Source organism: Ambystoma mexicanum, chromosome 6p, assembly GCF_040938575.1.
Source record: "Ambystoma mexicanum isolate Mex_15411 chromosome 6p, UKY_AmexF1_1, whole genome shotgun sequence".
NCBI classification, from domain to species: Eukaryota; Metazoa; Chordata; class Amphibia; order Caudata; family Ambystomatidae; genus Ambystoma; species Ambystoma mexicanum.
The window spans coordinates 1,433,744,479-1,433,772,019 of record NC_090935.1 but is presented as its reverse complement, the minus strand read 5'-3'; the positions used below and the strand labels follow the sequence as shown (position 1 = coordinate 1,433,772,019).

Genomic DNA, 27,541 nt, shown 5'->3' with positions numbered 1-27,541 from the left:
TTTTTGCCGAAAATGTTTGCCTGAAAAAAACAAATAGAAACATGTGGGGTGATAAGGGCATATAAGGGGTAAGGTGGGTGGGTAATATGGCATACTTAATAGGGGAGGGGTACTTTGGCGGGACCCACCCCAAATAAAAAACCAAAAAATGTGATGAGTTGTTTCGGGCACAAATTCACATTTTCTGCAAAAAACACAGCGAAAAACAAACTGGGGATGAATGAACATAGAACCGAGAAAACATAATAGCAATTCCACTACTGCCGACAGCCACCGTATCTCAAGCTTCCCCCTGTGGGGCAAAATAATCGAGAAAATCATGCTCAGACAGCTCGCGGGGCATTGCAAGACTAAGGAACCCGTCAATGAGAATCAATCATCATTCTGATCTCAAGTGATCCCAGAACATGCCTTCTCTTTATCAGAAACAAAATCCCAAACTCTATAGACCAAAATAACCACGTTGCTTTAATTCCACTTCTCAGCAGCATATGGTACAATCAGAAATCTTCAGTTAACATTGAGATGACATGACAGATTGAGTTTACAGAGTAATGCACTAAAATGGATTTGCAACTTTTTCCTAGACTGGTTTACCTAGGTAATAATTGGTCATTCACATCCCCTCCAAGTCGAATCACCTGTGGAGATCCTCAGCGGTTCATCATTTCCCCATGGCTGCTTAATGATTATATCGGGCCATTTTTTAACCGGATTAAATGCTAGCTCATCAAACGACACAGAAAAGGGTCTGATCACCCCATTCTCACAAAGAAACTAGACTGGACAATAGAGCATAATCTTTGCTTCAATGCCAAGCAAACCAAGATCATTTATTTTTAGGAGCCACACCCCATGTCACTTCCATTCAGATGTCCTATGAACTGGACATCCATGCCTACCCCAAACCTGAAATAACAAGATTTGGAAATCATGTTCGACATCCTCCTATCATCTAACACGCAAATCAAACTGGTACTGCCAAAATCTCACTTCCAGCGACGTGGGATCAAGTAAAGCATCCGCCATCTGGAAATACCCCAGAGGTTTGAGGGTACCTGAACCTTCGGGCACTGAAACTCCACATACACAAGCCTAGACACAATTGCGAACCATCACATTCAACTCCTTCGCTGAACAGTGGTCAAGAAAATCATTGTCCTAAAACCAGGGGATGTGATCCCCCCAGACTTCTGCGCCCTTCCTTGACTCCCCTTGAAACGATTGACCATAAAAAGGCACCCTACATCAGCCACGAAAGTCTGACGAGCTCAGTGCCCGCTCACCTGAAAATGAAAATATGCATGTATTCCCTGGAAACATGCGAAACACTGCATGCAACTTGCTGAGTACCCCAACATGTAAGAGGATTAGTCACCGAAACACCCCTTGGACATTAGCTGCCTGATTCATGGAATTATTTGCGTGAAAAACGCAGATTTGCGCGCCTTTCTGCCCGAAAATCCTCATACTTCAAACAGGGATTTTCGGGCAGAAAGGCGCGCAAATCTGCGTTTTTCACGCAAATAATTTCATGAATCAGGCTGTAGATTGGACCAAAGCCACAGTAGATTGAAAAGAATCCTCAGAACATGCCTGTTACATCAAACATGTGGATATTCATTTAGAGAATGTGTCTTCAATAAAGGGAACCATGTGATGGCTAATTGTCCAAAATCTCATGATTTCTAATTCAGGCAGAGTAGATTTATTGCACAAACCAAGTGCAGATTATGTCTAGTACTTGAATTACAAATCATGGGATTTTGTTATCATTACTGGTCACATGCATAAGAGTACAGGTGTGCCTTTACTGAGGACACTATCAACACTCTACTTTCTCTTAAGGACCATCGGCAAATGTTCCTCTCCTCAGGAGATGCCTGCAGCTCCTGGATTCAGCATCACGGTCACTTTGTATTTCACGCGCGGCATAGCCCGCCTTTTGCCACGACATTCCTCTTCTCATTACTTAACATCCCAACATTTCTCATGGGTTTATTTGATGCAGTCAGTGTGGCAACACCCATGGCGGATTAACTGTGGCACTGGTGTTGTTCACCTTCTAGCTTGGTGAACCCTTTAATGTAAAGAGGCACTGACCTTGCTCTACATGTCACCTTGGTGATGGCATAGCTGCACTGCTAATTAGCACAAGGCAGTCATTAACAGCTACTTCCAAACCTATTTGAAGGCTTTGAATGGTGCCGAAAATTAAGCTTTATCGACACGTTCCAAGGGCCGTACCAGGCATTGTGGCCCTAAAGATTGAGTTACATGCCAGAACGTAGTGAGGGAGTTTAATGAGGTTTACTGGCCCAAAACACTTGGTACAGCCCAAGGGTCGGGCCCTGTATTGAAACCCACATTATCCTTGATAGTATGAGGTATATGTAATTATATAGAGGTTCAGCACATAAATCCCCCTGGGTGGTTGTAGTGATTTGGCTTTGGGAGCAACACAGCGCTGCCAGTAGACTTGGAAAGTAGTGCTCTGAGCAGTCTGCAGGCTATACGAACCACCTTACAGGCTATACTGGCTTTCATAGCAAGCAGATTGTTTAATACGAACGCTACGATTTAAGATCTCTTTTATTAACCTCATTCCAAGCATTCTGACTTTGGCAGCAGCGTAACATCTGACATTCTGTGCACAATTTTATTATATTTTACCACAAAGTGCCAATCGTCTTACAGAACTTGGGTATGGGCAGTTATTGTTTTGGGTAATGTCCATCCCCAACATGTCATCCTCGGCTTCACCTTGAGCAATAACTTGGGGCCAGGCATTACTTAGGCAATATGACTCAAGGAGGGGCCATTACCGTTCGGGTAATGCCCCCTAGGCCATCGTTAGAAGCCTGAGTGAAGAGAGGGCTTTAACGGAGCCCCGGGGGCATCACCCGACCGGTAATTGCCCCCCTCCGAGGGTCATATTGCCATTAGTACGCTGGCACGTCGTACCGGGGTACTAATTGCAATTTTTCTCGAGTCGAGAAACAGCGCTGCAACATTTCTCGACTCGAGAAGAAGAATGGCCACCGGGGATCGGGAGAAGGGACTACTCATAGTCCCTTCTCCCTTTCCATAGCGGCCAGTCACGGAAGGAACCCCGGAGCCGCTGCGGTGAGCCGGGTAATGCTCCAGCGAGGGCCAATGAGCTTCCTTGTAACAAGCTCATTGACCCTCGTCGTGTGCTAATCTGCAATAATGTCCCTTCCCTTGGTCTATAAGGCTTAATTATGATAGAGTGGTTAGGTAAAGTGAATAATATAGAATGTATTTCCCTGGCCCATCCTCTTGTGTTGATATTGTTATAACTGTAATGTAATGCTGAATTTTTTAGTTAGAAATGAGCGCTTTGACATTGTGATTAGTTAAGCGTTTCAGCTTGCTGGCCCTTTGACTGTTGTGGCCCCGGCATCCTTTTTTCAAGCAGTTGTACTGCAGTTTGCCCTGCTATAAACCTTCAAACAAAATAATTTTAAAATAAAATAAATGTTGATGTCCAAACAGGCTCTATTATGTGCTTGGCTTGATTCATGTAGAGTGTAAATGTTCATAGCATATGGGCTTAGATCAATAGATAACAATCGCCCCCCTGCAACGAAGACGAGAAAAGATACTGCGGCCCAGTTTGGTCCCATGCTGTATTACACAATATGATAAATGATGGAGAAGTCTATCCAGTGAACATATTTAGAGTCTGAGGCCTAGCTACGGAGAAAGCTCACTTTTTGGCTGGCTAACCTGATAGGACTAGAGATAAATACCTCTAGAACTCAACTCAGTGAACACAACCTCATTCATCTTTTCAGGGACCCCCAGACAACAATCTAAATGTAAGGGTGCCGCAGAAGAGGGTTAGGTATCACCAACGAAAGGGGCAGCAGATTATTATCAAAACTCTCACTGTGTCTTATGTTTGCCGTCCAAGACAATAAACAACCAAGGCCACCAGTAGCTGTCAGGCAGCCAGAGACTGTGCCCAAGTGGAGAACAGACTGATTTAAGATGCTGTCTGCTTGTTTCCAGCCCATCGATTGCTTTGCAAACATAAGGAACCTTAACTTTCTTATTCAACATTGTCACACTAAAAGGTCTTCAGAAATTGAACACTAGCTTGTTCAACTTGCACCAACCTCTTTCATCATTCTCAAGACCATTGGTTTGAGCAAAGCAATAGGTCAAAATTCAGGCACCTTGTATATAGAGAATGATCTTTGAGAAGTATTGACCTAACCCATCAATGACAGACCTTTGCACATGCTGCCTTACCTTTGACGGATGCTGTCCTCGTGCAGTTGTACAGGATTGCGAGCTCCCCAAACGTTGTCCACTCGGGTATTGAGGTCAGGAGTTTGCCTTGCTGGTAGACCTCCAGCTTTCCCTCTGTGGGAAGAAATCATGAGGCCAGCTGAATACCAAAATGCATATCCTGATGAATGCCATTAATATGAGCAATCGCTGAACTGTTCAGTAGCAATGTATGATATGACGCTAGGAAAATGGCGGACTGAAAGAGTAGCTAGGAATTTCAAGCGAGCATTCTACAAGGGCGTCTTTGTAAGCTGTGTAAAGCATAGTGACCATTGGCCTAAATGACAAATGTGGCCATGTGCAAATGTTCATGCTGTGCTGTTATGTATGTATAATACAGGTCACCACAGATTGCTACCACAAAAGGATTGAGCCACCCTTTCACCTTTCTGCGGGTGGGTAATAGCACCACCTGTTATTTAAGCGTTAGCATCAAAATCAGGAGAGTGACCTGAGGGAGTGGGAGGTCTCCAGTTTGGTCAGTGAAACTCCAGAAGCAAGCCAGATGGAGCTGCTCAGTCGGCATCCTTTGTCTTGCCAGATATTTTTGGCTACATGGTCCACCAATCCTAATCATCCTAGCCAATGGGGAGAGATCATAGGAGTCATTGGGCCTCATTATAAGTTTGCCAGTAGGAAACCGGCAAACTGAAATACCGATATCGGTATTCGGTCCGGCAGTATTACCACCGGATTACGAGTGCCGTTATGCAGCGTTAGTCCCCATTCCATGGCGTCCGATAGGTCTCTTTGGGGGACTTTGTCGGTAATACTGGTGTCGGTATAAGCGGTGCCTGTAATACCAGAGATTTTTGCCAGTAGGGTGGTGGAAGTACCTCCAGCTCTGAGCTGGAGTTAAGTCCTCCACCACACTGGCTAACTTGTAGTTGGCTGGTGCAAAAACCTGTCAGTATACGTTAATAATGGCATGTTAAGTCTGCAGCGGCAACTCATAATGAGGCCCATAGTCCATCACGTCTGCAGAGCCACAGGTTGCTGACCCCGATAGCGCCTGCACCAATGCAGAAAGTCCATCCTCCCACATGGTATAAGAGGATGTGGTGAGGTTCAGAAAGACTCAGTGGTATGAGTTGTAAAGTTGGTTAAAACCTTGTCTTTGTATTACAGTGAGGGATTTTGAATAGGGATTTTTGATTTACATGGTACGGTCCAGATTTGAGGGAGGGGATAGGAAATAGGTAGGGCTATTTAACAGAGTGAATGAAGGACATGTTAAGGAGTACAGCCTGCTGACTGGATGGGATCTTCCAGGCTTTACAAGGGTGTTAAGTAAGTTGTGGCAGGGGGGCTGAGTGGCCATGGGGTGAGAGGGAGTTGTATTGTGTAAGGGTGTTGAGTGGGTTGCAGAGTAGTACGTATTATTCTGTTTTTAGAGAATACATGCTTGTAAGGCGAGAGACTTAGGATGCAAAGGTGATAGGAAAACCTTTCCTCACAATAAAGCTGTCTTTCTACATACCAGAAGCGAGTTCTTCTCACACCATCGTGATGCATGCAGCATAAAAAGTGGTATTCAGATTGAGATTGAACATACAGTAATAATATTAAGAAACAAGATTGGAATTGGTGCTCCTCTGCACTGGCGTAGCCCACCGCACCATGCCCTTGGATGTACCCTCAGCACTCTGACTTTAGAAAGAAAGGATTTCTTACTAATTCAGAGGGTTCCATGTCATTTCGCCGGCCCCCTTTTTCCCCGAGGGGTGCTTTGCCGCGGGAGTTTTGCTGAAAAAGTTAATCGCAATATTTTTTGACATTATTTCTGGGGAGGGTTCCCCCTCCAGGGCTCCCTTAATTTTTTTTAATTTCCCTTCCCCCCAACCCTTTATTTACCCTGTCGCAACCCCCTCAAAAAATGTCGATGGACATTTTCGGCAAAACACTTGTCGGAAAAAACGGGTGTCGGCAAAAGGACGCAATACCATTCCGAGGCAGGGGCGGGAGGTAAAGGCGGGCCAGCAGCACAAGATAGAGGCGCTCTGCCGCAGGTTCCACTGTGCATGTCAGGAACCGGGACGCTCTCCATGGCGCCTGTCTGCGTGGTGCGTGGGAGTCAGAGGCCTGGTGAGGCGCACCAAGCCCCCGTTTGGTCGTGAAACAGGTAAGGAAAAAAACAGCCACTTTGTATGGGCTTAGTATGTGTGTGTGTGTGTGTTTGATGTGCCATATGTATAAGAATGTATGTATGTGTGCATGCATGAGAGGATGTGTCTGTGTAAGTGTGTTTATGAGTGCGAGTTCCGTGTGAAAGGCGTGCATGTATGGGTGTGAATAAGAAAGCAATGTGAAGGTTCTGGGCGCAGATGTGGAGAATGCGGGGTGAATATTATGGGTGCACGTATTAATGACGGAGTGAGAGAAGCTTTATGGGTGAATGACTGGTAGGTGAATGGGTATGAATGTTTGCTGGTGAGGCCGGGCACCAGGGTGCATTGGAGCACTGAAGTCTTACAGAGACATAGCCTGTTTTACTAACATGTTTGGGCAAAGCCAACTTGATGAGTGTCATTACGTAGGGAGGAGTTGCGATGGAGGGCTTCAAAGGGGCAAACAGCATGGGTATTTTGTTACTGTAGCATGGCATTTATCTCACATTAAGGGCAAGACCTGGCCAACATGATGACATGATGTCGGTTCTTACATTGGGGGACATTTGTGCAGCCAGCCAGGAAATGTTTCCTTAGTGTGGCTATGCATTTTCTACTTGCATTACGGGAAAGGTCAGTACTTGAAATCCCAGCGAACTCAGAAAATGTCCTGTCAACCAGTTATCTTCACAACATGTCAATACTCTCTAATACTACAACTACTTAGTGTACATTTGTTTTGCCTGGGTCTCATCATTTAGCTGTGGGACAAGTAAAGAAAATCCCCCATACCCTTACCTAGCCAGGGCCCAGAGAGGCTGCAAACTCGAGAGATGCAGCCTTATTGGAAAGTCCATCATACCCCTCCCCCCCAAAACTGGAAACATGCTGCTCTTCATCAACATGCAGCACTCTCAACTCTGAGTGCCTTTCTTAGGCCAAGGTACTACACGTTTTCTTTGAAGAATCCGCACTCCACCTTCCATTTATTCTGCTCCTCGCTTCATTGTGAAGAATAACCTGCAGGGTTGCAGCATCATTCCAACACTGAAGACTTTGTGCCATGTCAACATCTGATGATTTGTGGCTGTTGTGTGCAGGGCAGAGGGTTATTTTTGGACTGTGTGAGAAGAGTTTGGGACTTGTGGGAACCAGCAGGGTGGACCTCTCGATGAAATGAGCAAGGATTCTGGAACCCGCCCTGACCAAGCCCCTGACGAATGTCTACCAAACGCCTTGCCAGGCCTTCGACGACCACTGAGCATAGCACCTGAGCATGTTAGAAAAAGGTTTAAGTCATCTCTCAGCCTGCTAACCAACATATTAAGGAAGGTGAAATGGTTGACTGTGCTCCTCAAATGTTAAACTACAATTGCACTGTACCTTACGTTCTTGCCTTCCATAAGGCTTTGCAGGTTATGGAAATGTCTGAGTTTCCACAACCGACATTGTCCCTCATCTGACAACTCACAGATGCTTGTTTTGTTCCTCATGGGTACAATCGATTAATTTGAGCCAGAGAGCCAGAGAAAGAAAGAATAAGGAGAGAGAGAGAGAGAGAGAGAGAGAGAGAGAGAGCTAGAGAGGGAGAGAGAGAAGGAGAGAGAGAGAGAGAGAGAGAGAGAGAGAGAGAGACAGAGACAGAGAGAGAGAGAGAGAGAGAGAGAGAGAGAGAGAGAAGTGTACATCGGAAGGTGGAGACATGGTACCTGGCTGCCAACGACCAAGGGAAGGTGTGCAAGGTTGCAGGTTGTTTCGGTTTTCTCCCACCTTCCCTACACTAACCGACTCCCCTCTAAAAACTACTACCGCCTTACATTACACACACAAACCCCCCACAGAAGGCCACCATAGTCTTAGCTGTTAACACATCAACAGTGAATCACAGCTAGGCTCTCCAATTTAGCCCTGTTGCACTCTCCCACATCAGCAACTAAACAGACCCAAAGCCCAAAGTGCAGTTGTCTATCAGACCTTGGGCTCTACCCTAAGGATAACATACCACCAAGGTTCTTCCGCCAAATACATAGAAAGCAGATTGGCACTCAAGAGCTTGGCACTTCTGATTTGCACACATCAACACCACAGGTTTTGCTTCTGTCTTTCCCAATGCGCCACTAATGAAACTCACCCCTTTTCTTTTACAGAACAAAGTGCAGCAAGGACACCAATAGTGGCAGACATGCACTATGCAAGATGATTTACGTTACATAGCATTAAAGCAATTCACATACGCAAACACGATCAAATCGTGCTCAATCTAATATCACAATCTGTTGATCAAATTACATAAACCAATAATGAAATTAAAATAAAATCACAATTCACATTAGTAGACATGACAACATACATGTGAATGCAAAGGAAATGTAACAAATCTCAACTACCTAAAGGTGTTCTACAATAAACTATATAACAAAAATGATGTCAACCCTCCATTTGCCCATATTTGTAGGCTGTGCGTAATACAGCTCTACATGTTTCAGTTCACGAAGTGAGGAGCTTCTTCAGGACCTACACAGTAACCTTTTCTCAATCAAGCAAAGGCGTTGAACACCTAATTCTTAACTATTTCCTAAACAGTCCTTTCGTATTGTATGTTCTATTCAAATGTGTAAGGATCATGAATACGAGGGTCATTTTGGTCTCTGATAAAGGTGGTTTGAGAGCTTGGAGGAACGGCAGATCCTTGCGCTATTGTTTAATCTGGTTGAGTGATTAGTTCAATCCTGCAGCCCGGTACATGGTTTGCTTGGGAAAAAGCTCTGAAATTCCCAAAGGTAGGGTATGCACGAGTGGATAGGCAAACCTTTTTGGTAATGGTGATGGATTATGTTTACATCCTGGATAGGGCTTCTTAGGTAAGAAGGTCAGTACACCTTGTCTTGGTTCACAATTTGGTTTTTATTATTTGTAATTTTATATTGTGTGCCCGTTATCCTAGTACGTACAGTGCTAGTTGCATGTGAGAAGTGGGAACACGTGTTTCGACCAAAGTCTTTGTCAAGGCAGAATAAGCAATTGGCGGAGGTCCTTGTGTAAGGAGGTGGAAGGATACGGGATGGTTAAGAATTCTGGTCCTGCATAGGAGAGGCTGGATAGTCACTGGGTATCCGAGACTGAGTTAGTAGTCTGCGCAGTGGCGGCTATCAGGTCTCTGTTTAGTGTAGATTAACAACACAATTCACACATTCCCTCCTCATCTAATGTCCAATTCGGGAGAATCCGTTACATGGATATAAAGGTTAATCCAGCCTTATAGACTCAACTATCGAAGGGCTATAGAACACATAGAGTGAAAGAAGAATGAGACATGGTGCACTAGTGGTTATGTTGCCCTGTCCAGATGGTGGGGAGTGAACATGAATAGACAAAGGCTTGATCTATTAGCCCCCCTCTATAGTTGAACACAACTATAGCAGCGGACTAAAAGGCAACATAGATTTAAAGAAAACACAGATATTGCACAGTAGTATTTGTGTTGCCCTTTCCGCATGGGCGGGAGTGAGTGTGAATAGATAAAGGCTGGATCTATTAGCCCCCTTAAGTAGTTGAACACAATGATGGCAGGGGAGTAATAGAACATATAGTGAAAGAAGACTGAGAAATGGTACACTAGTTTTTGTGTTTCCCTTTTGGCAAGGGTGGGAGTGAGCGTAAATAGACAAAGGCTGGTTCGTTGAAAAACACATGGGGGTTCATTACGAGTCTGGCGGAAACCGTGCCGGTACTGCTGGCAGGTTGCCACGGACCCGTAATGATGTACCAGCGCCTGACTTGACCCTAACACTGGGGGATTCCAACCCCAGCATTCTGGAAAGTCAGGCGCCGGTAAATTGTAATTCCCCCTTCCCATAGAGTCCCACAGGATTGGGGGACACAGAAGCACTGACACCGTTACCAACGGTGCTGGTGCTTCCATGACAGTCTGCTTACCATGGCCGCTGTGTCCGGCAGGGTCCGACCTGTCGGGCACATCGGCTCCGGCATGCAGACGTGTAATATGCTGGTCCAGAAACAATGGGGCCGGTAAGGTTACCGGCCCCGTTGTTTCCAAACCAGCAGGCTCAGAATGAGCACCAGAGAGTGAAAGAAGACTGAGACATCGTACACTAGTGTTTGTGTTCCCTTTTGGCATGGGCGAGAGTGAGCGTAAACAGACAATGGCCGGATCTATTAGTCCCCTTCTATAGTTAAGCATAGTGTGGTGAATCAGAAGAAGGAAAACAAAATACTATAGGCGCACACCTATGTATGGCTAAATGAACTGAAATTATAACAACTTTGGGTGCGGGGGAGGAATACAAACCCTGACACGAAGTCTGAACGACACAATGCACAAGAAAAGTGTCCAACACTTGAGACACTCCCGTCCCCTGCACACCATACAAACTGAAGAAACAGTCAAATACCTTATACCAAATATTAAATTTTTACTAGTGTCTTATTAAGGGTTCACAAAGTCAAATAATGATCTTCACACTAATTAATTCAAGTGTAATCAAATTCCAAACAAAATTACAAGTTTCACAAAATAGTTTCACCCCTACACTAAGTGGGGATACCCCTGATTGTAAAGTTTTTGCATCCCAACGCATTTTGGGATTTTGCACCCCTTCTTCAGGAGCAAATATATCTGAAACATACATACAAAAAAGAACATTCAGGGATCTGTTTCCTTCACTGTTATCATAGTACAACAATCAGTTTCAGAGATATACATACCCGATGAATTCGATAATCCTCTTTACACCATAGTCTGTGGACATGATTAACAGGATACAGTCATTCATATTTATAAATAGACAATTGCATCTTGGCTTGTTGACCATTGTGAATACCCGTATGCCACAATGTTGGCCTTAGTGTTAACTGCATATATCCACTGCACTTTCTTGTGAATCAGAAGAAGGACACAGACTCTCAGAGGACAGGATCTCCAATCTTTTATTAAAGTAATGAGATAAGGCCTAACTTTCCCTATGACTATGAGTGGTCCCTATCTATGCTATTAACCAAGGTGCTTCTTTGTCAGTCGTGAGTGTGCAAAGAAATAAGTCTACTGTCCAAAACTACCCTAACTGACCCTACCACTAACAAAACAAGCTTACATCAGGAGAATGACTCCCTACTCCAAAGGGTACTTCTAGTACTAGTTTTTACTAGACAATACTCAAATAGTCTCCTGTGACTTCTTGTATTAGTCTCTTTCGTTCCCCCAGGGGAATGTTGAGTTTTGTCTCTTCACTTGCAATCCCTTTTGTCTGTCTCTTATCAGTGTACACTTCAGCATGCCGTTTTGAGAGTACATCATTTTGATTGGTTTTCACTGTTTTCTTGGATCTCTCGGTTTTGTATCTGGCTTAGGTGTGTAGGCTCATGGCCATGTCTTTCTTTCTCTTTAGTGTTGTATTGCTCTTGTACAGGATAGTACAAGGGAGTTTTTTCCCCCCTTTCCCAGGGTATTTTCATCCACTGGTTCTATGTCTCATTGCCCAGCTTTTCACCAACCCTTTCTCTTGGTTCAAAACCTTTATATATACTTGACTTCAAATTTAAGCTCATGGGGCGCTGCTATCATTTTCTCTTGGGTGTCCATCTCTTTGCTCCCTTGCGTCTTCTCCCAGTGTCCCTGTGCTCGACTGCACGCCCAGACACTCTGCAACCTTCTGTTGTCGGTGGTATCAGTGACATTCTGCAACCATCTGTCCCTTCTGGATTTGTCTCCATGGTCTAGCCACCACCTCCGGTTGGGCTTCTCCACTGCCGGTTTCTTAGCTTTTGGATCAGTTGCAACTCTGGCATCCCATGTAGCAATTGCAAGCAAGTTTGAAACTCGCGGCCTTCCTGATTCTCATTGTCAGCAGTTGCTACGCAGCTCGGGGCCTTCCCCAGCTTGGGGCCTTCCCCAGCTAATGTACGCGATCCTCTCTCTCCTCTCCTGCTTCTCTCTCGTCTTTCTCTGAATGTACTCTCTTTAACATCCTCGTCCCCATAGCATGGTCTTTCTGATTTAAAGGGACATGATCTTGTCCCTTAAGATAACATTATCCCTTAGGAGATTCTTCGTCCCAGTCTTGACACTTCATGTTTTCTGATATTTTCAAACATTCCATGTAGGCCATAGTACATCCAGCTTAAGGAAGTTCCTCACGGGAACAGGTGTCCTTGTCCCCAAAGGGGAGTGTCTCCCGGTGAGGTCCCACTTGTCTCTACCCCTAGGGAGGGTATTGAAGAGCGGGTTTACCTCCCCAGCCTCACAGGGGGGCTCCTCTTTGGGGAGAAGGGATTAATTCCCTACATTTCTTGCACACTAGCTGTAAAAGGGAAATAATAGAACACAGAATGAAAGAAGACTGTGACATGGTACACTAGTGTTTGTGTTTCCCTCTTGTCATGGGTGGGAGTGAGCGTGGATAGAATAAGGCTGATCTATTAGTCCCCTTCTACAGTGGAGCACAGCTGTAGACGGGAAGTAATAGCGCACATAGAGTGAAAGAAGGATGTGACATGGTATACTACTGTTTGTGTTTCCCTTTCGGCATGGCCAGGAGCGAGCATAGACAGACAAAGGGCCTCATTACAGTTTTGCCGGTATGGGAAAAATGCCAGTAAAACTGCTGGTAATTTCAGCACTTTTTCCATACCAGCAAAACACAAGTTTGCCGGTGAGGGCGCGGATTTACCTCCAGCCAAGAGCTGGGGATAAATCAGACCCCCACTGGCAAATAAATGGCAGAATTACCTCCATTGAGTCCTGTGGGACTCCATGGAATGGGTATTTACCACCCTTTCTGCCACCTGGAATGTCTCAGTAATACCAGGATATCAGGTGGTGAAAACGGTAGGGCAGTTTCTCGTTATCCCACCGGTATTGCCAGCGGGATACCAGGAAACTTGTAATGAAGGCCAAAGACTGGATTAACATGAATACCCATGTAATGGGTTTTTTCCCAAAATGGATTTGGATGAGAAGTGAAAGATTGAATTGCATCTTGAATCTGCACTAAGCAGAGACCAGAAGGGCCCTTGTGGACATGATCATAGCAACATTTTATGGAGCACACAATACGAAAGGGTTGTTTGGAAGATAATTAGGAATTAGATGATCATCGCATGAGCTTGCGTGAGACAATATTACAGTGTAGCCCCCAAAGAAGGTCCTCACCTATGGGGCAGAAACACTAAGGGCAGTATTAATCACACTCTGTAAATATGGGCAGAAATAGGGTTGATGCCATTTTGATTGTATATCCTGTAAGGCGACAAAGCTTTCTTAAGTTTATTTATTTATTTATTTACTTACTTACTTACTTACATAGAGGAGGAACAATGCTCTTTTGATCACAAAAGAATGTAGAATAAATATGAAATCAGCTTTGACAGGAAACAGTGAGCTTCTTACAACAGGGTGAGTTTGAGGGACATTCTGACCAGGTTGTGGAGGCGCGTAAACATATATAGATTAAGCACAACCAACATTGGACATTTTTAAGTGCAGGTAGGCGGAACGGCCAGCTGTGGTCGGAATGTGACCATAATGGGTTAAGTGCTACAGTGGAGGCGGAGGAAGTGAGGGAAAGAGGCAAGTTAGAGGAGAGGGAAAAATGTTAGATAGCAGGCAGATTGATTGATTGAGAAGTTTGTGTAGCGCTACTATTGACAAACCAAATCGTATCTAGGTGCAACAATGGTTGCACTAATTAATCACACTTGCCTAATGTATAATAAAACTCCAATTCGAATGAACACAATAGATTCAAAACATTGGGCCTCATTACGACCCAGGCGGTAAGTTACCGCCTGGGTCGTACCTTTACCACCATGGCGTAAACTATGTTTACGCCATGGTGGTTGGCGGATTTACCGCCCCATTCCGAGGTTGGCGGGGCGGTAAGTCCCCATTAACCCATTTACCCTTCCCCATTCCCATTTTTGCCCCATAGGGCATAATGGGAGTAGGGAAGGCGTTAATTACGCCACCGTAAATTACGGTGGCGTAATTAACAACAAGGTCCCTTAGCGCCATGGATTTTAACACCTGCTAAAAGCAGGTGTTAAATCCTCCGTGGCGCTAAGGGACCTCGGAATCAGGCGGTAAGGGTCGGCGCTGTTTACGCCGCCGTAAACCCCTTACCGCCTGGGTCCTAATGAGGCCCATTGACATTTATATCCATGAGATAGGATTCATTGTTTCACAATATGGTCCTGATCACAGCCAACATGTTTTTGCGATACGTCTTTGTCAAGGCAATACTTGATATTATCTCAAGCCCAATGGCTTCCAGGTAGTGCGAAATTCTGATTTGTATTTGTTGTAAACTGTGTTAATCTCTCCTTTGCTAATTCGCCATTTCCCTGTTTATTGTGCATCAATGCAGTAAGTCAAACTTGTTTCCTTAGTATAGGCGCTCCTAATTCGGTTGGATATCCTGCAAGGAATCACCCCATCGACCTGCGGTTGTCAGACTTCAAATGTGTAAGAATCGTGTCTACAATCACCCCATCGACCCGCGTGTGTCAGACTGATATATGCGGGTCGATGGGGTGATTCCTTAGAGGTAGGTTAAGAGGGTAACTCGGAGGTGAGGAGGCAGGCTTTTAGTTTGGTTTTTAACCAATCCATGTGGACTGTTTCTCTGATGTCCAGGGGAAGAGAATTCCATGCAAGTGGAGCAAGAAGAGAGAAAGAGCGGAAGCATGAAGAAGCATAAGGAAGGCAAGCAGCTACAAGGAGGCAGAGTAGAGATTACGAGAAGGATTGTAGAATTGGCTAGAGTAGTATACATACAGTGGTGCCTTACTGTGGATAGATTATAACTCTGACCCTATTTTGCATAGTCAGCTATTCAGGTGACGGTACGGGGAAGTAGGTGTGAAGTCGGGCCGGGAGGATAACAGGGGCAACGTGCTCAGCTTGGAAGTAAGATGACGTGGGGCAATACAAGTTTGATTCCGGGTCTGCACTTAGAAACCTCTGGGTATGAAGCACATTAGAAATAACCAATTACAATTGCAATTACAAGTGAGAGAGTTAAAAGAGAGTTTTGGTACAAAAGTTAATGATCTTGTCGATAGGACAGAAAGCATAGTTGGGGAGACCAAAGCGGATGCTGGCACAGAAGTCCAGTTTAGAGAAGACAAGAGCGGTTAAGAAATGCTTTGTAGTGTTGAAAGGAAGAGGGTGCCTGATTTTCCTAATATTTAGGAGGTTGGCCCTCATTACGACCCTGGCGGAGAGGGTTTACGCCAGCGTAAATCATGGCGTACCCTTCCGCCTTACTACGAGATTCCGTAGCGCCATGGAGCCTTTTTCGCCTGCTTTTTCCGGGCGGAAAAATCCATGGCGCTACGGGACCTTGTTGTTAATTACGCCACCGTAATTTACGGTGGCGTAATTAACGCCTTCCCCACTCCCATTATACCCTATGGGGCAAAAATGGGAATGGGGAAGGGCAAAATGGGGATTGGGGATTTACCGCCCCGCCAAGGTCGGAATGGGGCGGTAAATCCGCCAACCCCCATGGCGGTGCTGGCAGCTTTGCGCCATGGTCCATGGTGCAAATTGCACCATGGATCTCCGCCAGGGTCGTAATGAGGGCCGTTGAGTCGATCTGCTGTCCCAGTTTTGGAGATGAAATTAGAGAAGGTGTGAGAAGGGTCATGCATGAAGTCGAGCTTTCTAGCTGAGAAGAGTAGGGGAGAGTTCCAGGTAGGAACTGGCTAGGCAGAGGAAGAGATGAGAGATAACTTTTGGCAGGGAAGAAGAGCACCTCTGTTTTGATAGAGTGTAACATCAGAGAGTGCAAAGCCAATAATATTTAAAGGCACAGAGAAGGTTGGAAATCTTGATAGAGAGATCAGAGGAGAGCTCAGCAGGAAAAGAGAAGAAGATTTAGGTGTCGTCATTGAACAGTTAATACAAGAGCCCACAAGATGAAATTAGTGCCCCAAGAGCAGAGGTGTAGAGTGTAAAGATGAGTGGACCAAAGACAGAGACTTGTGGAACACCAACAGTTAGGGGAGCGAGTTGAGAGGTGTTGTTGCTTCAGGAGACAGAGAATTGATGATGTGCAAGGTAGGATTCAATCCAGTCAAGGGCTTCATCATAAATCCCACGAAGAAAGAGTATTAAGGAGATCAGAGGCAGGAGACATGTAAGGAGAATTAGGATAGAGGATAGGTTAGAGTGCTTAGCAGAGGCGATGAAGTCGGACAGATTCATGAGAGCAGTTTTCCGTGGAGTGAATGGGGCGTAACCTGCGTGTCGGGGGTCTCTAAGGTTGTCGATGTCTAAGAAATTGGTACGACGGTTGAACACAAGCCTTTTAAGCACTTTAGAGTAGTGCAGAAGGAGAGACACAGGGAGGAAGTTAGCTGGTAGGTTCGGGTCAGACCCATGCTTTATTAGGAGAGGGAGGACAGTCACTGTTTTGAAAACAGAGGGAAAGCAAGCAGAGACGAAGTACAGGTTGAAGAGTTCAGCGAAGTGAGAGGCCACTAAAGGGGTAATAGACTTGACTAGCTGAGGAGCAGGAGGGTCTGATGTGGCACAATAGGGGTTAGCCTTCATCAGAAGAAATAGGACTTTGTCAGTATTCATTTGACTTAAGTGGGAGATAGAGGCAGAGTAGGTGAAGTGTAAAATGGTAAAATGTAGAAGGAGGGAGTGTGAGGAAAGTCAGGAGAGAGTCACTAATTTTGTAAATGTTTGCAGTGATGCATTCAACTAGGTCATTAGCTGTGAGAGAGGAGTTAATAGTCATAGATTTAGGAGGAGTGAAGAGTGGGTTTAGGGTGCCCTGTAGCCAACGAGAATGGATGGAGTGAGGGGCAGTAAATGTTAGGTAGAATTCCCTTTTCGCTCTATCAAGAGTGGACTTGAGGAAGTTCAGGTCAGAGAGCTAGAGTTGAAGGTCCTCATGCGAGTGGGTACGCCTCCATTTGCCCAGAAGCCGATGCATGTCTTTGCAGACAGAGTGTATGATTGGGGTGACCCATTGTTGAGAATGATGAGGCTTGGGGGTGAAAGTAAGCAGTGGGAAGTGTGATGAATCCGATGGTGTCATCACTCCTTTCCCGGTGGTGAACTCTCCCTATGTGGCCAGGGGATGGCAGCCGCTACCTGATCCTGACCCTGACCCTGGTGGCGGCTATACGAGAGAGGATCACAAGGGGGCTGACATCCTCTGGGAGAGCATCATGGCATCATCGGATGAGACATGTTATCCCCTTTTTCTTTTGAGGATACCTCATCCATGCCCAATGCCTTAATGGCCTATTGTAATACCTCCCCACATCCACCTACAAAGGATACTGGAGACCTTTTCACAAGATCTGTATGCAAGATGTCAAAATCTGACTTACCCATAAAGATCACTGAGGACACTTACCCAGACATTACATGCAAGTCATCAAGAATGGACTTCCATTCCCATAAAAACGAAAATACTCTGAGAAGGAGGATGAGCCGAGTAATGCAGATCAATGGAGGCTAGGAACACAAGCTGTGCTCTAGTTGATGCAAGCGTAAACCTGTGGCAGGGACATTTAAACATGCAAAGCAGCTGACAGAGGGGTGCTACTGGTGGGAGAATGCTGCTCCTCTCGGTATTGACCGAGAGATCATGGGGCTAGAGTGTGTTCCGTGGATCCAACTAGCTTGTCGAGAGCAAAGGGAAGCTGACTGTGAGCGACAACATGCTGCAGGAATGCAAGAAGCAGACAAAAGACTTCTGGGCATTTGCAGGTGTTGGAAGGCAGCCTCCACCGTACTGAATCCTGAAACAATGCAGAAGAGCACAGCAGGAATGGCGAGAGGCAGAGAAGCTGAGAAACATAGGTATTGAGTAGGCAGAAAATGCTGAATGACCGCCACAGGCAGGAGAAACAGAATATGCCAGAATATGTCAGCAAGAGCCGGTGAGTCCACCCAGGGGAAGCAGGAACACTGGGATTTACTGACGGCCGTGCCAAACCTGAATAATTATTAATGAAGCACGAGAATGAGAACGAACAAGTGAGCATTATTTAAAAAGGGAGAACAGAATACATGTAAGAGACTTTCAAGTTTGTGGGTGTATGCAATACACATATAAGAGAAGCCCTGGCAGAATAGTATACCAGGCAGATACAGTGCAAGGTAAAGCAAATGTAAGAGACTGTCAAGTTTGGAAGTGTAATCTGAGCCCACATGAGAAAAGCCATAGCAGGAGGGTATGCCAGGCAAATTAAAGGAGCAAAGAAAATACATTTATAATAAAAGTCCTGGCAGGAGAGTATACCAGGCAAATTCAAGTTGAGTATTTGTGTATGAAAAGCCCTGGCAGGAAAGTGTGCCAGGCAGATACAGGTTGAAAGTGTGATCATATATGAAAAGCCCTGGCAGAAACGTATACCGGGCAGATGCAACTCATGAGCATGCTCACATGAGAAAGTCCTGGCAGGAAAGTATACCACGCATGGTCGAGCTGAACAGTGTGTAAAATATATTGAGCAAAGAATTCCTGAGAAGAGCACATCAGGACTAGGAAAAGGCTATGGAGCCAAGTTATTTTGTCTATCAGTTGTATTGTTGATCAAGAGAACCTCAGGAACTGCTCATCTTGAATATAAACAGAGTGAAGAGAAATACAGGGAAAGGGAACCATCCTCTGGAACAAGGAACTCTATGCTCCCGTAACTTTTCTGTTGGAGGTACGGAATTTCCTTTTTGAACATGTACACACCACTCAAGGCCAAAGACATTACCCTTTTCACCTTAGAGTTAATTTTATTAAAATGTGAGGGCCAGGATAGTACATTGGACAAGGGACGGTTTTGCTTTGAACATTCTTACATTGACAGACTCTTAGTTTTGGTTTTAGGTAGGGAAACACCTCTTAGTGCAAGGACAGAGAGGCATTTCCCTGCGCCCTTTTAATTTCATAAAAGCCTTTGACCAAAACCATGACTCCCTTGTGTCTGAGTCTCATTCGTGGCTCCTCATATATTAGGGATTGGAGGTTAGAGAAGGCAGTGTTTGTGAAAGAGGCATCGGGTGTGAAGGAGGAGAGTGATAACTGTAGGTCAGAGAGAAAGGAGGGAATGGCAGAAGGTTTGCATTTTCATTCAGTAATAGGTCAAGCAAGTGGTGAGGGAAGGTCAGAGGGTAAAAAGGAGATGGTGGTGGAAACAATTGAGTGATCAGAGTGTTCCGATATGGATGGTGTGACAGTAGTATTAGTGGCTGAGAGAGAGGTGGAGATTAATAAGAGATCCAAAGTGTTACCCCCTATGTGGGTAGGTAGGTTAAGATAGAGTGAGAGCATGGTCACTAAGAAAAGACTGAAGTTCAGATATCTGAGAAGTGGTTGGAGAGGGAAGGTTAAAGTCACCTAAGAGAATGTGGTGATGTTTAGTGGAAAAAGAATAAAGGAGTTGACCAAGATCAGCAAAGAATGGTCCAGTGGGAACAGGAGGGCAACACATGTATATGATGTGAACCGAGTGAGGCAAAGCAATAGTAGAGATGGTGAATTCAAAAGAGCTAGGAGAGCACTCAGCAGTGGAGATTTGCGAGGCATTGAGGCAGGAAGAGAGCAGGTGTCTGATGCCTTCGCCTCTACCAGTCAGTCGAGGAGAGTGAATTAAGGATAATTTGGAGTCGTGTAGGGCCGCCAGAGTGGCAGTGTTAGATGGAGAAATCCAGGTTTCAGTGACAGCAAGAAGGTCTAGGGAAGGAGAGCTGGCGTGAAAGTAGTCAGTTCTGTTGCACACGGACTGAGCATTCCAGAGTGCAATGTTCACTGATGAGCTAAGAGTAGAGAAGTTGCATCTCAGAGGAAGAGAGGTGTCAGAAGGGGTATGGCTAGGTCATCGGCTTTGATTGTTGGAAGGAGGTAGATGAGAGATGGTGTAGTGGGAGTTTCAAGTTGTGAGTTTTATAATAGTGATAGGAAAGGAGGACATTGTAGAGTGTTTGGAGAAAGCATAGGGAGAGCTGAGTAGGAGGGGCAGCAGGAGTAGCAGGAGTGAATGCATTGCATTGTAGGTGAGTAGAACTGTGTGGTGAGAGAGTACAGTAATTAGGAAGCTTGGGGTAATGACAGGTGCAACAGGGAGAACAGCAAAAGTAAAGGTGCATAGGCTAAGAGGAGGGTCAGCCGCTTGCCTTTACTCTTCACTGCTCTGCCCTTAACTGGGATGCCCCTAGCTGGACACCCCTAGGGAGTTTAGAAGGGATAACAAACGCTCTTGCCACATGAGCGCCTAGTCCATCAGTGGTTGGCCTCTCTGATATTGGCCCTGGTGTTGCTGGGATCAGGAGATTTTTTCCTGATTGGTGTTACCAGAGGAGCCTTTTGTGGCCTTCAGCTAGAGATGGGGTTGATCCAAGATGGCTGCAAGAAGTGATGTCACTGATCCAAGATGGCCACAGCAAGTGATGTCACCAATCCAAGATGGCCGCTGGAAGTGATGTCAGCAATCCAAGATGCCTCCTACTGAAGCATGGCTTATTTTGATGGTGTTAAAGGCAAAGTAAACATGATGAGTATTCTTCCATGGGGGCGTAGAGGGAGGAGTATATGTGCAGTTGGCACGCAGATGATGTTTGCTTACTGAAGCAATACTTTTTTTACTGCCATTTAGAGCAAAGTCAAGATTTGTTTTATTACGTGGGTCGAGGGCCAATTGTGCCAACAGCAAGGAGATGATGGTTCCTTACTGTGGCATTATATTTTTTACCGGCGGTAAGGGCAAAGTCAACATGAAGAGGCTTCTTACGTGGTAGGAAAGGAAGCATTTGTGCAGCTAGCAATATCAATTGGCTATTCCTGTGGCCTGACATTTTCACTGGCATTAAAGGCAAAGCCAATAGGAGTATGTTCTTACATGAAGATACTAGCATATATTGGCAGAGCCAGCATGAATATATTTTCTTACGGTATCATTACCGTGTAGAATATGACTGGTCACACACAGAACTGGCTGGTACATTTGCATGCTGGGGGCTAGGGACTGCCCCCCTTTGCCCCTTTAATTCTATGCTAGGTGAAAGATGTATGTTTTGATGAAAAACCATACTTACATATTTTACCTAGGGCACAGTGTGGCATGCCCCTGCGGCAGCATGATCATCATGAGCATTGACATACACTTTGGTCCATGCCGGCCCGTAGTGTGGAATGGCCTGTGCTTTATTGAGGGGCTTGGTACGTGGAGCTTTCAGCACGGCTCGCACGGTTGCCCTCACATTCCGTGTTATGCCACTGCTCCACTCAGGCGCATTGTGTGCTTACAGCAGGGACTGCAAAATGCTGCACTAGTCACTAAGGAAGTGAAATTCACAAGAACCATAAATCCTCAGATAAAACAGATTGTTCTCTCAAACAGTAATTGGCTTATCATTTATGATAACCTATTTCTGGGAGTACACAAACAGGATCAAATCAAATTAAAGAGGATTGCGATCAGTTCCTGCCCACGCCAGTCCATGCACCGTCTCATGCCAACTGGCAGCTTCCCAGAAGGATGGCAGACCCACTGAACGTGATCAAATAATGTTACCCAATTTTCTATTGATGTAATTGAATCAGTTGTTAGCAATTAAATCCCACATTGTTAATTCCACATTGCACTCACTAGAGCATATTTACTGCACGGACACACACAGAAAAGTACACATTGCATGCATTTTGTTGCGAGCCCATTGTGCTAACGAAGGCGCCATGTGTACTGAAAACAAATTGCTCTGCAATTTGCCATTTCAAAACATTTCCTCTTGTATGGCCACCTCCAGCAGTGGGTCCCACTTATCCTGTGGAAGTCTGTTAAACAGCCCCACTCCTTATGAATGTTGACCTTCTTCAGACTAAGAATATGTCATGATGTTGGCCCTGTTAATAGCAAAAAACTGCTGAATTAATTTGATCTTATTGACTGGGAATTTTTTCAAAAACTTGGAATACTTTCTGTTGCATAATCAGTGTTTGAAATAAATGGCAACACAAATGGCAGACTTTTGACAAGCCACACATATGTTGCAATGTGAACTATATATAATTTCCTTTCACATTAACAATGACTAATTAAATGTAGCTTTTCCTATACATGCATCACCAGAATGGCGGCCAGAACTGATCTGCGGGCACCTAGAAATTTACAGTGTAAAGGGGCCCCCGAAGAACACTGTGGGATCAGCTACAGAAACACTGCAATGGTAAGAAGCCAATGGCCTTTATTCTTCCAGCAAGTTGGTGGACTGTTATCGGCCCGAGCATTCGAGATTTGAGCAGTCGGTGGAAGGCAGGCCTGCCCAAAGGTGGACTGCCGGAGTCATCGGCTGGCATCTTGTTTCATGAGGAGGGAGACCGGGCAGGATTTACAGACTCTCACAAGTACCTGGAACAGCCGATCTGTTCCAGCTGCAGCCCCTGTGATGCCCATGCTTCTCTCGTTTGTCTTTTAATGCCCACAGCGGCTCTCCTCAGGAGAGCAGGTGGCAAGGGACAGTGGACGGAGAGTGAAAGGGCAGAGAAGCAACAGTAACGAGTGAAAGGACAGGACGCGCCACCAGGAGGCTCACGTTAGACAAAGTCCAACCCAGACAACTGCCTTAGTAGTAGGAGAGCCCATTGATTGGGGGAGGAGTTTTTTGGGGACAAACAAGACCATTAAATACACCTACAATATGTATTGATGGAGTTTAGGCATGCAGGGGTTAAGGAACACTAGACAACCAAGTGTTTATTGCTGGGAAGGGTGGTTCGGGGGATGCTAGAGGACCGATAAGCAATTCGAGCAAGTAAAGGGGGTCACTGCCAAGAACAACAGAGGAACTACTGGTCTAGGGTGCCCAAAACTACCAGATAACAGGGACACCTCAGGTTGATTAGAGGAGATGTAGTGGGGCGGGTGGCCATCTGCTGTATTTGCTGTTTATGTGTAACACTTTGTGGCAGAGGCGTTGATAGGGGGAGGCTTTGGAGGCTGTAGCCCGGGTCTTTTGGTTGTTGCCCCGGATAGAATCTCAGGGTCTACAACCAAAAGGCTGCCTAGCCCCGAGTCCCGATAGTCCCGACAGTCCCGACATTTCTGTAGCCCCGGATCTTTTGCAGACCTAGCAACACCCCTGCTTTGTGGGGTTTTGGTGGTGTGAAGTGGACAGATTGGTGTTGCAAATTCAAACACAACTTCTCCAGTAGGAGAATAGCAGCCATCACTGTCTTTGCATGTCTCTAATGTCCCAGTGTCAGGATGGTTCCTGCGAGAAGGACCCCGGAACAGCCTACCACTCCCCAGCCCCCGGTGGATTGGGAATCAACATTAGAAATGTTCAGACCATGTTGTTAAAGGAGCTGGTGGGAAATGGGGGGCACTCTGTGCAAGCTGGGAGGGCAACAGCACACCCAGGGAGAAGGTTATCAGAAATGGGAAAGATTAATTAGGATTTGGAATGTAAGGGGAGTGGCGGGTGAGGGTGCCCGCTTTCCGCTATTAGTTAGCCAGCAGGTCACTCCTCCCTCTATAGCCAGCGGTCTGTGCTCCCCTCCCTCTTTGGTGACTGGTGCCCACTCTCCTCCCTTGTTTACCAATGTTTCCCATTCCCCTGCATGTGTTGCCATAGTGTCTACTCCTGCCCTTGTGTTGGAGGTGTTGCCTGCTCTTGACCCTTTGTTGCCATTATCGCCTGCACCTCATCCTGTGTTGCCAGCTGTGCATACCCTTCCCTTGTGTTTCCGACAGGGCCATTCATTGATAAGTGCGTCGCAGGGACAGAGGCTGGAACAATGCCACAAATAGGCCCAGTAGGTGGCCAGGATTTCTCTAAACCCTACTTGCCCAGCTGAAGGCCACCCAGTTTAGCTTCGGAAGAGTTAAACAATACCAGCCACGTGACAAGAGATCTCAGAGACAACGTAGTGGCACTGCAGTATGCCCGTGCCACGAGGCGATGGTGGATTACCAGATGAATTAAAGTGTCGTAGACCCAGAGAACCAGGCCCATCACTGTGCCTTATTACATACGATATGGAAGTGGAGGATGGGACTGGGACTGTCCCCTCTCGGATAAGTTCCAGAAAAGGGGGAGGGCATGTCCAGGATAATGTATCCCCTATTGTACCCAAAGGGAACTTTAGTCAATGATTGATTAAGCAAGGGGTACTGTTCAGTGGTTTATTTCTCCTTTGACCGGGCAGTGCAGCTGGTCCGAGCTTTACAGAGGTGGGGGGCAGGGCTAGCAAAGGCAGGTATCAAGCAAGAGTCCAGGCTCCTACAGGGACCTCCAGACACTTGCAGGCTGCTGAAATTCTCTCTGCAAGAGTACTTTTAGCACAGTGTTTGGAAAACGCAGTTCTTTCATGGAACAGCCCGTAAGGGAGAGGCAACTTGGCAGCGCGTGGCACTGAACTGGACGATGTTATATTTAATGATCCAAGTGGTGTCTGCTCACTGTCAGACTTTTATGGAATGGTTCCAGGCATTGGCGGGCACACTGGGAGCCCCACTGGCCAACAAGAAAGGTGAAGGCCCAACTACTGTCTTTTCCGGGTACAATGTTGGACATATTAAAACAGGAGTCCCGCTTACCAAAGTGCAAGGTGAGGCTTTTCAGGCTGCATTAAGAGCAGACCTAATGAGCAACAAGGCGATGCGAGCAGAGCTTCAGCCTTTCATTCAACAGCAAGTTTCTGGTACTGGGATGATCCCGCTATGCTGCTGCTTCTCCACAAGGTTGCCCAGGGTAGTAGCGGGACTGAACCATAAGAATCCCTTTATTTTTTTTATTTTTTTTATTAGTGTTTGGATTTAAACATGAAACCTTTTACACAAAAACAAAAGAAGGTTTTTCACTTATTTACATAATCGTCTGAAGTGCATACTAAAACAGCAACAATTACTTATTGGATCAAAAATAATCCAATCATTAAGAAAAATAAGATCTTGACTTCAGTAAAAATACAATTAGAATTCAAGAATGAAAACTCACAAGATTTCATTTCAATTGATAGATAAAATCCATTTATTTTCATTAAATGTCTCTTCCAAATATCTAAGCGAGGCAAGAGCTTGTCCGGCTTGAGAGCCATTTAAAAGCTTATACCACTATTCCTCTGGGGTTATATGTTCATATTGGCTCAAGAAATTACCAAAGTGGAGCTGAAGCATGCCCTTTAAAGCTGAACATTTCACCAGTTTGTTTGTTTGTTTGTTTGTTTATTTGGTAATGCGCTCCGAACCCGTGGGCAGCTGGGCGCAACAATACAAGTAGACTCGAAACTTAGTTACAATGCCTGACACAGGCTATTACAAAAACAGTGGTCACTTACAACAAATGATACAAGTTGATACAATACATATAGGATAAGATGGGTTAAGCGCATAGGAATATCGTCTTAACAGGTGTATAACGTTTTCCGCTAGGTAAGGGTGAAAATCGTTACATATCGTTGTTGTGCAGCCATTTGAGAGCGTAAGATCTAAATCTAGTGTAGGGTAGAGGGCGTCTAAGGTCAGAAGGGAGTGTGTTCCATGATTGTGCAGCTCTAACTTGGAAGCTAGATCCACCCGCTGTGGTAAACTTGAATCTAGGGACTTCAAGTAAGAAGGTGTTGGCAGATCTCGTCAGTCGGTTAGAGGGTCTCCAATTGATTTGTTCCGCTAGGTAGGGGGGTGCTTGATTGTTGAGGCATTTGGAAGTGAGGGAAGTGGTTTTAAGTAGGATTCTGTACTTTATCTTTAGCCAGTGGGCCTCGGTCCGGTGTTTGGAGATATGCTCTCTGCGTGGGATGTTCAAAGCTGCTCTGAGAGCATTATTTTGTCATCTCTGGAGTTTGTCAGTGACCGACTTATTTGCACCTGAGTATAAGGCGTTGCAATAGTCCAGTCTGGACATGACAAGGGCATTAGCCAAGGTGAGGCAGCTGGCGCTGGAAAGGAAGGGTCTGGCAGCACGAATGAGTTTACACGTGTAAGTGGTAGTTGAGGCGAGGCAGTTGACTTGCTTTTTGAGGGTGAGAGCTGAGTCGAGGTAAAAACCTAGGGTTTTAACCTCTCGCATAACCTTGATAGTGTTACTATCGATGTAAAATGAGGCATAGTCCGGTGTGAGTATAGATAGGTTATGGTCTGATCCGAGGAGCAAGATTTCAGTTTTATCGTCGTTCAGGCAGAGGCCATGGGTGGCCATCCATGCCTGAATGAGGATGTAGATTTTATTCACCAGAGCCAGGTCCACTCCATAGTTGCCCGAAAGGGGTATGAGGATCTGGGTGTCATCTGCGTAATTAGTGTAGGTGACGCACAGTCTGTCCAACTTGTCGAACAATGGCTTGGTGAAAATGTTGTACATGGTGGGTGAGACACAGGAGCCCTGTGGGACTCCACATGTAATTTGGATGGGATCGGCACAGGTGGAGGTGGAAAACACTCTCATGGTCCGGTTGGCTAGAAAGGATTGGACCCATGCTATAGCTTCTCCTGTGAAATTGGCAGCGAGCTTGAGGTGGTTGCATAAGACTGCATGATCCACCAGATCAAAAGCTGCTGACAAGTCCAGTAAAAGTAGCAGCGCTGTTTTCCCATTATCCTTGAATTCCTCCATTTTAGTTTTAAGATCTATCAGGGCTGTCTCAGTGCCATGGAGAGGGCGGAAGCCCGATTGGCGCGAGCCTAGTAGATGATTGGCTTCTAAATAATCTTGAATTTGGAGATAGGCTACTCTATCGATAATTTTTAGTAGGAAGGGTACTGTGGTGATAGGCCTATAGTTGGTCGGGATGGATGGATCGAGGGTTTGTTTTTTAAGAAGGGGGAGGACCCAGGATTCTTTTAGGTTAGCTGGCACTGTGTTGGATTTGAAGGATGAGTTAATGAGCTTCGAGATGAATGGGGCTAAATCTCTGGCAGCGTCCTTTATTATTTGAGTTGGGCAGCTGTTGCCCTTACAGTTGGAGGGCTTCAGTGAGAGGATAGCCTTTTCAGTGTCGATAATGGAGATAGGTTTAAAGCTAAAAGGGGGGATAGTATTGGGTTCAGTCACTAGAGGCGCTTGTTGGTCGGTAGGAGAGAGGGTGTCTTTTTTATTAATTATTTTAAGTTGGAGGGTGGAGATTTTGTTCGATAGGGCA

The 27,541-nt window shown here is 45.6% G+C and overlaps 1 protein-coding gene across 3 annotated transcripts in view; it reads right to left on the bottom strand.

Moving 5' to 3' along the window:
* Positions 1–27,541, bottom strand: part of PRKG2 (protein kinase cGMP-dependent 2) — a 710,215-nt gene that overhangs the window by 516,760 nt on the left and 165,914 nt on the right. For all 3 annotated transcript variants that reach the window (XM_069626564.1, XM_069626566.1, XM_069626565.1), the window contains exon 3: positions 4,279–4,392. In XM_069626564.1, the coding sequence (XP_069482665.1) occupies positions 4,279–4,392 (114 nt within the window). The remainder of the gene's footprint in view (positions 1–4,278; positions 4,393–27,541) is intronic.